The sequence below is a fragment of the Bombina bombina genome, chromosome 10 (genome assembly GCF_027579735.1).
Source record: "Bombina bombina isolate aBomBom1 chromosome 10, aBomBom1.pri, whole genome shotgun sequence".
In the NCBI taxonomy this organism is placed as follows: Eukaryota; Metazoa; Chordata; class Amphibia; order Anura; family Bombinatoridae; genus Bombina; species Bombina bombina.
This window is the reverse complement of record NC_069508.1, coordinates 159,734,962-159,749,305: the sequence shown is the minus strand read 5'-3', so window position 1 is coordinate 159,749,305 and position 14,344 is coordinate 159,734,962. Positions and strand designations below refer to the sequence as shown.

At 35.9% G+C, this 14,344-nt stretch overlaps 1 protein-coding gene across 1 annotated transcript in view; it reads left to right on the top strand.

The window, feature by feature from the left end:
- The first annotated feature begins 416 nt into the window (after window positions 1–416).
- Window positions 417–14,344, top strand: part of PCSK9 (proprotein convertase subtilisin/kexin type 9) — a 77,871-nt gene continuing 63,943 nt past the window's right edge. The window contains exons 1-4 of the mRNA XM_053693423.1: window positions 417–964; window positions 1,212–1,403; window positions 10,331–10,454; window positions 11,940–12,073. Of these exons, the coding sequence (XP_053549398.1) occupies window positions 788–964; window positions 1,212–1,403; window positions 10,331–10,454; window positions 11,940–12,073 (627 nt within the window). The 5' untranslated portion in view covers window positions 417–787. The remainder of the gene's footprint in view (window positions 965–1,211; window positions 1,404–10,330; window positions 10,455–11,939; window positions 12,074–14,344) is intronic.

Here is a 14,344-nt window from a genome sequence, read left to right as displayed (position 1 = left end):
GCCTCGCGCCGCATCGCTTGCAGTGTGTCACAGCCTTAATACTGCAGCTCTACACTACAATTGGGCGCAAGAGACTTAAGTATTTTTTTTCAGTCTTTTAGATTTTTCAGTTTTCGATGGATATCACGCTTTTAAGCTATTCATTTTAGAAGTAACCCCATAACCGGTTTTATTATGTGCCACAATTTTATGTGTTATTGAAGTTTTTATTTTTGAGATTGGCCAATCTTATGTATGTATATATATATTAACCTGTGAAAAATATATATTTTTTCTTTCACACATAAATTTGGAAGTTTTAAACTGTTAAACCGCAGTCATTACACATATAGTATTTAGGATTTGCTTTTTAGCGCTTCCCTTTATTTCCACTGTTTTCTGGAAATGACACGCAGATGTCATGGGAATAACATGTGCTGATAGGGAAAGGTTACATCAGTACACAAAAAGGTTCCAACTCTTTGACTTAAAAAATGAGGGAAAGCAAGTTACGTAATGATTAACCAGACAGGATCATCCGATATGACACAGTGTGGTGTGATCCATCCCTTCCCCTCCCAAATTTAGGCTCCAGGTATCTGGATATAACGGTAACGTTTTGTTTCCTGTAGGAATCTGCTGAGTACAAGGGACCTGACACCTGGTCACCTCCTCTTGCCACTCATTCATATCATGTTACTCCGCTGACTTCCTTCCTTTGGCTTCAGTCTACTGCCCTGAGCAATATATTCCTTCCCTCAGAATATATCGCCCCACTTACGGGTGATATTATACCCCAGGATTCCAAATGATGCTAGCCACCCCCCTTGTGTTTCTTCTTTGCTGTTTCTCCCTTGGACCATTTCCGGTTTTGGGGGATGAGGAAGACTATGGGGAAGAATTGGTTCTTACTCTTGCCCAGGAGGAAGACACTCACATACCCGACAAGGACAGTGCCCCTGGGACTTTCTACTGGAGCAATAAGGTGACACATGCTTGTACCCGCTGCAAGATGGCAACACAAAGTCTTTGGCAGAATCACTTGCACAAAACAACCTCACGTCCACTAAGGACTGTGTCTCACACACACCTGATAGCACATTTACGTAACGTGTGCTATAGATTTGTGCCGATCCTAAAACTTTATTTGTATTTTAGAATCATAACCCTTTTGTTTAATTCTTGACTTTAATTCCTGGTGATGATAACTATTGTCTGTGCCTATTTTTCAGGACTCGTGGCGTACGGTTGGTCAGTACGTGGTGGTGCTGAAAGAAAATGTCCACAAGTCTCACATCGAAAGAGTCATTCACCGTCTGAAGACGAAAGCAGCTAAACATGGTTACCTCACTAAGATTGTACACATCTTTCATATTCTCTTCCGAGGGTTTGTGGTGAAGATGAGCAGTGATTTATTGGAGATGGTAAGTTGCATCTGGTTATCACCGGCAGTCGTTTTACTAAGACTGAGCTTGTGGTTGCTTTATATTTGCACTTATGGGATCAAGTAAATGATTTTATCCTTTTTCTATAATTTTGCATAAATAATGTCCAAGGAACATTAATTCACAGGGTTCATGTAATCCTAAAGGGACATGAAACCCAAAACATTGTTTTCATGATTTAGGTAGAAAATACAATTTTAAACAATTTTCCAGTTTACTTCTATTATCAAATGTGCTTCATTCTCTTGGTATCATTTGTTGAAGGAGCAGCAGTGCACTACTGGTTTCTAACTGAACACATGTATGAGCCAATGACAATCGGTATATGTAGGCAGCCACCAATCAGCAGCTAGAACCTCTTGAGTTTACCTATATAAACCTATACCTATATATATATAGGTATATATATATATATATATATATATATATATATATACCTATATAAACCTTTTAGCAAAGGATAACAAGAGAAGGAAGCAAATTAAATAATAGAAGTAAAGTGGAAAGTTGTTTAAATTTGTATGCTCTGTCTAAATCATGAATGTCTAATTATGACTTTACTGTCCCTTTAAGTTTACATGGAAAATGTAAAAATCGCATCTGATACCGGCATCAGCTCCTTGTGAAGAAATATTTTTGTTCCATTTTATCAACATAATTAAAAAAATACGTTAAGTGAATATCACTGTTTTACAAGGTATTAGCATTTCCTTTTGCTTCTTCAGTAACGTAACAGATAATGTCCATCAGTAATTATTGTTCTTATACAGAATTAAAGGAACATAAAACCCAAAATATTTCTGTCAGCTTTCAAATAGAGCATATCATTTTAAACAACTTTACAATTTACTTATATTAGCAATTTTTCTTTGTTTTCTTGTCATCCTTTGTTGAAAAGCAGAAAGGTAAGCTCAGGAGCGTGCATGTGTCTGCAGCATTTTTGTATCAATGTTATACATTAGCAAGAGCACTAGATGGCAGCAGTTTTACAACAATGTTATACATTAACAAGAGCACTAGATGGCAGCAGTTTTGCAGCAATGTTATACATTAACAAGAGCACTAGATGGCAGCAGTTTTGCAGCAATGTTATACATTAGCAAGAGCACTAGATGGCAGCAGTTTTGCAGCAATGTTATACATTAGCAAGAGCACTAGATGGCAGCAGTTTTACAACAATATTATACATTAGCAAGAGCACTAGATGGCAGCAGTTTTACAACAATGTTATACATTAGCAAGAGCACTAGATGGCAGCAGTTTTATAACAATGTTATACATTAGCAAGAGCACTAGATGGCAGCAGTTTTACAACAATGTTATACATTAACAAGAGCACTAGATGGCAGCAGTTTTATAACAATGTTATACATTAACAAGAGCACTAGATGGCAGCAGTTTTATAACAATGTTATACATTAACAAGAGCACTAGATGGCAGCAGTTTTACAACAATGTTATACATTAACAAGAGCACTAGATGGCAGCAGTTTTACAACAATGTTATACATTAACAAGAGCACTAGATGGCAGCAGTTTTACAACAATGTTATACATTAACAAGAGCACTAGATGGCAGCAGTTTTATAACAATGTTATACATTAACAAGAGCACTAGATGGCAGCAGTTTTACAACAATGTTATACATTAACAAGAGCACTAGATGGCAGCAGTTTTACAACAATGTTATACATTAACAAGAGCACTAGATGGCAGCAGTTTTATAACAATGTTATACATTAACAAGAGCACTAGATGGCAGCAGTTTTACAACAATGTTATACATTAACAAGAGCACTAGATGGCAGCAGTTTTGCAGCAATGTTATACATTAACAAGAGCACTAGATGGCAGCAGTTTTACAACAATGTTATACATTAGCAAGAGCACTAGATGGCAGCAGTTTTATAACAATGTTATACATTAGCAAGAGCACTAGATGACAGCAGTTTTACAACAATGTTATACATTAACAAGAGCACTAGATGGCAGCAGTTTTATAACAATGTTATACATTAACAAGAGCACTAGATGGCAGCAGTTTTGCAGCAATGTTATACATTAACAAGAGCACTAGATGGCAGCAGTTTTGCAGCAATGTTATACATTAACAAGAGCACTAGATGGCAGCAGTTTTGCAGCAATGTTATACATTAACAAGAGCACTAGATGGCAGCACTATTTCCTGTAGTACTTCAGACATGTGCACGCTACCTATCTAGATATCTTTTCAACAAAGAATAACAAGAGAACAAAGCAAATTTGATAATAGAAGTAAATTGGAAACTTATTTAAAATGGTATTCTCTGGCTGAATAATGAAAGAAAACATTTTGTTTTCTTTGGTTTAAAGAGATAAGAAACCCTAAACCCCAGCCAACTAAATGCTCAGATATTACTTCTGGGCAGCCATCATGGTATACCCTGTCCTGATATATAATGGCTTAAGCAGGGCCTACTGAATGTACGCTAAGCACAGATAAACAGTTACTGGCAAGTGTGTATTTGACAAGACAGTGCACTATCATTTTATTGTCACTGCACACACCGTGGCTGCAGACTGTGACCGGCTCTCCCAACACGGAGGTGTAAGAGTATCCAAAGCGAGGCTACCTAAACCCGGAGCGCTGTTACTGCAGTAGCTCAAACTGCCAAACACCACCATACAAATTGAGTAACAAGCATTTCAGAAAATAAGATGTGTAAAAACAAAAAAACTTTTATTGTAGCACTTAAACATTTACAAAGCATGACTAGGTGTCTAAGTTGGCAAACGTACGACGCGTTTTGCTCCCCTAGTGGCGCTTACTCATAGACATACATTTTTATTCTTCCCTTTATTGTGCTCTCATTGATACATTTTACTTACTGGAGTATTAAATTGTTTGGCAAGATTATCTAACAAGGCTTGTCAGTATTGCAAAGTCCATCCCTCAAATAATTTTAGAAAGTCAAATTTTACTATTTATCTCACTATGAAGGGTTCTGTATGTGAAGAAGAAACACCTACATTACAATTTGATGTTCAAAAAAGTCCTTCAAAGACTTTTGCAAGCCGGTTTGATTGGGTTGTGGTTTCAATTAGCAGATACAGCTATTTCATATACAAAAATATACCTAGATGAGTATTTTCCCATACATTTTATACCCTGCAGCTGACATAAAAAGTAATTGTAAACACATTAAAAGAACACTAAGGTCAGAATTAAACTTTCATGATTCCAATAGAGCAGCAGTTTAAAGAGATTTTCCAGTTAAAGGGATACTAACCCCTCATTTTTTCTTTCATGATTCAGATAGAGCATGCAATTTTAAGCAACTTTCTAATTTACTCCTATTATCAATTTTTCTTTGTTATCTTGATTTGAAAAAGCAGTAATAAAAGGTTAGGAGCCGGCCCATTTTTTAGTTCAGCACCTTGGTAGAGCTGATGATTGGTTTGCTACATTTAGCCACAAATCAGCAAGTGCTACCCATGTGCTGAACAAAAAATGGTCTGACTCTAAAGCTTACAGTACTGCTTTTTCAAATCAAGATAGCATGAGAACAAAGAAAAATTGATAATAGGAGTAAATTAGAAAGGTGCTTAAAATCTCATGCTCTATCTGAATCATGAAATAAAAAAATGGGTTTAGTATCCCTTTAACTTCCAATATGAAATTGTGCACTGTCCTACTGAGCATGTGCAAGAGTTCACAGTGGGTACGTATATGAGTCTGTGATTCGCTGATGGCTGTTACATGATACAGTTATATGCACACTCTCTGAGGCATCAGCTCCAGTTCACGGTAAATAAATATATGAGTCTATGATTTGCTGATGACTGTCACATGATACAGGGGGCTGGCAAATTTAAAGGAACATGAAACCCAAAAAATTTATTTCATGATTTAGGTAGAACAATTTTAAACAACTTTTCAGTTTACTACTTCTATTATCAAATTTGCTTCATTCTCTAGGTATCATTTTTAAAGGAGCAGCAATGCACTAATAGTTTCTAACTGAACACATGGTTGAGCCAATAAAGATTGGTATATATATGTAGCCACCAATCAGCAGCTAGCACCTAGATTCTATGCTGCTCCTGAGCTTACCTAGATAAACCTTTCAGCAAAGGACAACAAGAGAAGGAAGCGAATTAAATAATAGAAGTAAATAGGAAAGTTGTTTAAAATTGCACGCTCTGATTAATGAAAGAAAAAATGTGGGTTTCATGTCCCTTTAAATAATAACAGTTTTGCACACAGTCAGTTTACATGTTATTAAACAGAATCATTTCCGGGTTTGATGATAAGATCACCCCATAGTGCAAATCAATATGAAACTAAAATATAATTATCAGAATGCCCATGTATGATTCCAATTAAATATTTGCCATTTAAATCATGCTAATTATAAAATGGCATAGAATAAAATGTCTGTAACTTAAAAAAATATTAAAACTGACCAACTAAAAAACAAACAAGACAAGATAAGAACAAATATTTGCCTTATTGATTTGTTTGCTTGTCTGAGGCCGCAGAGGAAGTGAAGCTAATGATTTATTAAGGGCTCAATGTCATCCGTTTTAAAAGAAAATATTATAGACAGAAATTAATATATATACACAGGGCTTTTTATGTGGGTATTTACCAATACTAAGTACCACCACCTCTGCCATCTCATAACAGTTAATATAAGTAATCATCATGTAAATACTCTAGTTTTTACAAGAGGGGGCTGCAAAATATATATATCAATCAATAATCAATGAGTACCAGCCCTTTTCTTTTTTTTTTTTTACAAAAAAACCTCTGTATCTATCTATCTATCTATCTATCTATATATATAAAACACACAGAGAAAGTCCAGCACTCACTCACAAGCTCTCAGCTAAGATTAAAAGCAAAAATGGAAGGGTTAGTTACCACATTTGGCCAAATGGGACAAGCCCAGGTACCATGTCAAGGTCCCTTCCAAAAACCTGGGACCCTAAAACAGCCACACAATGCAAGCTCTCAATCCAACAGGCCTGAAACGTTGTATGTGTGTTCTGGGACCCTACATGGAAAAATAAAGGTCTTTTATTGATTTTGGAGGCTGGAATCTTTTTGTTTTTGATGCTTTGATTGGACCTGGCAAGTCTGGTATTCCGTGCGCCACATAGAAAAGAAAAGTGTGCCGTTTTCCACATCTTTTGGAAGCTACCAACAAGTGAAGGGTGCACAGGCTTATGTAATCACCCCAGACATATACAAAACACGGGAAGGGGACTGCACTCTCAGACCGAGTGCAGGACTTTCTCTGTGTGTTGTATTAATTTGTTTTGTAATTTTCCCTATGGTTCTTGCACCCAGACCTGTCTGGGGTTAACTGCCTGTGACTCTGGGGACAGCACAGCTTCCTGTGAGTGTCAGTGAGCACCCAGGGCTGAGCATGTTGCAGGGTCATGGGATGTGTACCAGGTCCGGTCTGAGAGTGCAGTCCCCTTCCGTGTTTTATATATATATGTTATATATATATATGTTATATATATATATTATATATATATATATATATATATATATATATATACAGGATATACACTCACCGGCCACTTTATTAGGTACACCTGTTCAACTGCTTGGTAACACAAATTGCTAGTCAGCCAATAACATGGCAGCAACTCAATGCATTTAGGCATCTAGACGTGGTGAAGACAACTTGCTGAAGTTCAAACCGAGCATCAGAATGGGGAGGAAAGGGGATTTAAGTGACTTTTAATGTGGCATGGTTGTTGGTGCCACACAAGCTGGTCTGAGTATTTCAAAAACTGCTGATCTACTGATATTTTTATGCACAACCATCTCTATGGTTTACAGAGAATGGTCCGGAAAACAGAAAATATCCGGTGAGCGGCAGTTATGTGGACGAAAATGCCTTGTTGATGTCAGAGGTCAGAGGAGAATGGGCAGACTGGTTTGAGATGATAGAAAGGCAACAGTAACTCAAATAACCACTCTTTACAACCAAGGTGTGCAGAATACCATCTCTGAACGCAAAAAACGTCAAACCTTGAAGCAGATGGGCTGCAGCAGCAGAAGACCACACCGGGTGCCACTCCTGTCAGCTAAGAACAGGATCAGTCAAAGATTTCCAGCCTCCAAATGACAAATTAAAAAGCCTTTATTAACTTAAACTGGGTCCATAATACAGCAACAACGTTTCAAACCAGCAATTGGTTCTTAGTCATGTCTAAGCCATGTTCTTGGACATGACTAAGAACTAATTCCTGGTTTAAAACATTGTTGCTGTATTATGGATCCTGTTTAAGTTAATAAAGTTTTTTTTTATTTTTTTGTCACTTGGAGGCTGGAAATCTTTGATTAATCAAAGTGATACTGGGACCTGGCTAATCCCTTTTCCATGCCCCAATTTTGAGAGTGGTGCTGTCTTCCCTTGTGGATTGTTCTGTTAGCTAAGAACAGGAAACTGAGGCTACAATTCGCACAGGCTCACCAAAATTGGACAATAGAAAATTGGAAAAATGTTGCCTGGTCTGAGTCGTCTCGATTTCAACTGCGACATTGGCATAAACAACATGAAAGTACAGATCCATCCTGCCTTGTATTAATGGTTCAGGCTGGTGGTGGTGGTGTAGGGGATATTTTCTTGCCACACTTTTGCCCCCTTAGTACAAATTGAGCATTGTTTAAACACCACAGACTACCTGAGTATTGTTGCTGACCATATCCATCCCTTTATGACTACAGTGTACCCATCTTCTGATGGCTAATTCCAGCAGGATAATGCACCTTGTCACAAAGCTCAAATCATCTCAAACTGCTTTCTTGAACATGGCAATGAGTTCACTGTACTCCAATGGCCTCCACAGTCACCAGATCTCACTCCAATAGAGCCCCTTAGGGATGTGGTGGAACGGGAGATTCGCATCATGGATGTGCAGCCGACAAATATGCAGCAACTGCGTGATGCTATCATGTCAATATGAACCAAAGTCTCTGAAGAATGTTTCCAACACCTTGTTGAATCAATGCCACCAGAAATGTAGGCAGTTCTGAAGGCAAAAGGGGGTTCCGGGTATATATATATATATATATATATATATACACATACACACACATTTACTACCACTTAGTAACATACATACATACACATAAACACACACACACATTACAGAGATAGAAAATATCAATATAATTTACTAGTCAAAGATTAAAAGCTACTAGCCCAGAGGGAAAATGTTACTATTCTACTCAATGTTAAAAATAGGAAAAAGTCAAATTTTTTACTCATCCTCTGCATTTTCTTATTACTTCAGGACTAGTGGAAATTTCAAGCCCTGATACACACACACATATATATATATACACAATCACACACATATACATACATATGTATTCAGTGCTTTTTTGTAAAAGAAAAGGTATCGGTACTCCAAAAAAAGCGCACACACATGCACAAACACACACACACATACATACTGTATATATATTTATATACATACACACACATAAACAAACACACACACATATAAACAAACAAAAACACATACATACACACATAAACAAACACACATACACACATAAACAAATACACATACATACACACATATAAACAAACACACACACATATAAACAAACACACATACATACACACACACATATAAACACACACATATAATCAGAAAAACACCCATATATACACACATGCACACAAACAAATACACATACATACACACATATAAACAAATACACATACATACACACATATAAACAAATACACTTACATACACACACATAAACAAATACACATACATAGACACACACACATAAACAAATACACATACATACACACATATAAACAAATACACATACATACACACACATAAACAAATACACATACATACACACATATAAACAAATACACATACATACATACACACATATAAACAAATACACATACATACACACATATAAACAAACACACATACATACACACATATAAACAAATACACATACATACACACATATAAACAAATACACATACACACATATAAACAAACACACATACATACACACATATAAACAAATACACATACATACACACATATAAACAAATACACATACATACACACACATAAAAAAATACACATACATACACACATATAAACAAATACACATACATACACACATATAAACAAATACACATACACACACATATAAACAAATACACATACATACACACACATATAAACAAATACACATACATACACACATATAAACAAATACACATACACACACATATAAACAAATACACATACATACACACACATAAACAAATACACATATACACACTTACACAAACATATGCACACACTTACATGCAAATATATTATACACAGACATACAGATACACATACTCACAAACATATACATATGCACACACACATACATACACACATATAAGCAAGCACACACATATATGCAAACACACACACACACTCACATGCAAATATATTATACACAGACATACAGATACACATACTCACAAACATATACATATGCACACACACATACATACACACATATAAGCAAGCACACACATATATGCAAACACACACACACACACTCACATGCAAATATATTATACACAGACATACAGATACACATACTCACAAACATATACATATGCACACACACATACATACACACATATAAGCAAGCACACACATATATGCACACACACATACATACACACATATAAGCAAGCACACACATATATGCAAACACACACACACACACTCACATGCATATATATACTGTATATATATATATATATATATACACAAACACATATACAGTATATATATATTTATATTTATATAGTAACCAATGTAAAAAAAATGTATTACCTTTTGTTTTCAGGCTTTGAAGTTGCCGCACGTGGACTATATTGAGGAGGATTCGTTTGTATTTGCGCAGAATGTTCCATGGAACCTTGACAGAATTGTCGCTTCACATCACGTGACTGATCAGTTCAACCCTCCGAGTATTACTTTTATTTTTTATGTGAAACTCAGTTTTATAGCAGTGTTTTTAACTTTTCTTGTGCACCAGCAAACCAGAGTCACTACCTAAAATACAGTAATGAAATAGTAATGAGTAATAGTTCCATTCTCTAGTCAGCCTTTACTATATGAACAGTACAACAAATATGCCGTGTCCCTATTTATTGCCGAATATACCATTGGCACATAAGACACACCCAACTTTTAAAGCAAAAATCCATGACAAAATGTTTCTTTATGCATTTAAAGGGATACTGAACTAAAAAAAAATTATTTCATGATTTAGCTAGATCATGCAGTTTAAAGCAACTTTCTAATTTACTCCTATTATCACATTTTCTTCTCTTTTGGTATCTTTATTTGAAAAAGCAGGAATGTAAGCATAGGAGCCGGCCCATTTTTGGTTCAGTACCCTGGATAGCGCTTGCTGATTGGTGGCTACATTTAGCCACCATTCAGCAAGAGCTACCCAGGTGCTGAACCAAAGATGGGCAGGCTCGTAAGCTTACAGTCCTGCTTTTTTAAATAAAGATAGCAAGAAAATGAAGAAAAATGTATAATAGGAGTAAATTGGAAAGCTGCTTAAAATTGCTGTTCTATCTAAATCATGAAGGAAAAAAAATTGGGTTCAGTGTCCCTTTAAAGGGACAGTCTAGGCCAAAATAAACTTTCATGATTCAGATAGAGCATGTAATTTTAAACAATTTTCCAATTTACTTTTATCACCAATTTTGCTTTGTTCTCTTGGTATTCTTAGTTGAAAGCTAAACCTAGGAGGTTCATATGCTAATTTCTTAGACCTTGAAGGCCACCTCTTTTCAGAATGCATTTTAACAGTTTTTCACCACTAGAGGGTGTTAGTTCACGTATTTCATATAGATAACACTGTGCTTGTGCACGTGAAGATATCTGGGAGCAGGCACTGATTGGCTAAACTGCAAGTCTGTCAAAAGAACTGAAAAAAGGGGCAGTTTGCAGAGGCTTAGATACAAGATAATCACAGAAGTAAAAAGTATATTATTATAACTGTGTTGGTTATGCAAAACTGGGGAATGGGTAATAAAGGGATTATCTATCTTTTAAAACAATAACATTCTGGTGTAGACTGTCCCTTTAACGTGAACTATCTAGCTAATTCAGCGTTAACAAATGACTTTTTTTTTAAACTTTTGCCACAAGTTGTCCAGTCAATACAGTGTTAAAATGGAAGAATAGCCATTGGTAGGGTTAACCATGCTAAGGCCATTGTAGGGTTACATAGGAAAAGTTGCAAAGAGGAACCACTGATTTTCCTTTCGTGTGTAGCATATAAGACGCACCATATTTTAGGGACACTAACGTCAAAATGAAACTTTCATGATTCCGATAAAGCGTTATGTTCTGTTATCAAATTTGTCTGGTTCTCTTGGCATCCTTTGTTGAAGAGTAAACTTTGCAGGGTCACAGTGTGTTTATTGTGTGATCAGACACAGGGGATGCCGTGGAGGTGTATCTACTGGACACCAGCATCCAGAGCAATCACAGGGAAATTCAGGGGAAGGTGATTGTCACAGAATTTGAGAACGTCCCCGAGGAAGATGGGACTCGCTTCCACCGACAGGTGAGCACTTTATTTGTCACAATGTAACGGTGACTTTGTTTTCTGTCATAAGTTAAACATTGACTTGTTATTGACTTTACTGAGGACTCAATAGAATCAAAACACATTTACCCAAAATAGTTTATAAGAATTCATTAAACCATGGTCGGCAGATACCAAATAAATGTAACCTCCAAGTCTATTACTAACACAGAACGCACTTACGAGTGTGGCAGATAAGTGTTAAACAAACATTTTAAAAAAGGATTTTTGAGGCGGTTACTATGGAGACAGGATGTGGTTATTTTGTTAGTCATGTGACATAAGGGCCTATCTTTGAAGTCCTTTTGTCAACTATTGGGTCGAAGGGGCTTAAAAAAACATTTTAATTTTAAAATATATTATTTAAAAAATAATTATATTCAAGCTGTGCAAGCCTATGACTGGCCCTAAAGTCAAGGTCAATTTTGACGAATTAGTGCTCGGTTTTTAATAATCCTATTAAAAACAAGGGCACTTTAATTAATCAAAATTGACATTTCAAGCGTTTTTTAAAAAAAACGTACCTTTTAATCCTGAAAGCTGCTCCATCGATTCCCCCGGCCGTCGGAAGCCTCTGCTTACGTCAGAAATGATGAATCCGACTTCCTTCAATCATGGCGTTCCCCCCGGGGGATGAAGCCGGATTCGTCATTTTGGACCCGCGAAGAGGGCTTGCGACGGGTGGAGGAAGCGCTGCAGCAGCTCTCAGGATTAAAAGGTAAGTTTTTGAAGAAAACGCTTGAAATGTCAATTTTGATTAATTAAAGTGCCCTTGTTTTTATTAGGATTATTAAAAACCGGGCACTAATTTGTCAAAATTAACCTTCACTTTAAAGGGACAGTCTACTTGATTTTTTGTAATGTTTAAAAAATATAGATAACACCTTTACTACCCATTCCCCTGCTTTCCACAAACAACATTTATAACCTCTAAATATCTGCCTGTTGCAGGCTGCCTCTTATCTCAGTGTATTTTATTAGCTTTTCACAACCAGACAGTGCTAGTTCATGTGTGTCATAGAGAAGGTTGTGCTCACTCCTTTGCACTACAGTCAGACAGTGCTAGTTCATGTGTACTATATAGAGAACATTGTGCTTACTCCCATGGAGTTATTTCTGAGTCAGCACTGATTGGCTAAAATTCTGTCTTTCAAAAGAACTGAGATGAGGGGACAGTCTGCAGAGGCTTAGATACAAGGTTATCACAGAGAGAAGTTTATTAATATAACAGTGTTGGTTATGCAAAACTGGGGAATGGGTAATAAAGGGATTATCTATCTTTTTAAACAATAACAATTATGAAGTAGACTGTCCCTTTAAGGGTAGTGTCTTTATCAGTTAATGATCAACTTATCCCTAGGGATAGTTTGTACACAAATGCGCATTTACTGTTAGTTTTAATACAAATATAAAGGACTCCAACTCATCTGTTCCTAATGCAAAAACTATTTCTATGTTACAGTGTAATGTAAGGCAGTATATACCGGCTGTGATTGTTTCTATATCCATATATTTTTCTTACACCGTATCTCAAGCTGCATCGTTCCTTCTGGGATAACTGTTAGTAGGGATGGGCAAATGTTCTGAGAGTGCAATTTGTTTAGTAGAACAAATAGTCCTGTGGACACTCATTTTGGACAAATGTTGATAACAATGAAAATCTATTAAAACTCTGTAATCGAATGTTATTTCCAGTTTTCAAATGTTTATAATTAGATTGAATATCACATTAGAAATTTAGAATGTAACATTCGATTTAACAAATACTATTCAAAAGTTCAATAGTTCATGAGGTAGGGAATTTAGTAAATTGATACATAATAGATAAAAATAAATTAATTCAAATGTTTCTATTTAGAAGAGAGCATTAGAAATACTATTACATTAAATAAATGTTAAGACTATTGTACAAACATTCAAAACGAACGAATGAAAGTGATAAAAAAATAATAATAATAAAAAATTTTTTAATTTTGCAAACAATTCGCCCATCCCTAACTGTTAGTGAAGTGCAGTACACTTAAAGGGACATTAGTCCCAAAGTTTTTCTTTCAAGATTCAGGTAGAGAATACAGGTTTAAACAAAATTCCAATTTACTTATATTATTTAATTTGCTTTATTCTTTAAATATCCTGTATTGAAGAAATAGCAATACAACAGGGTGAGCCAATCAGACAAGTTATCTATGTGCAGCCACCAATCAGCAGCTACTGAGCCTATCTAGATATAATTTTCAGCAAAGGATATCA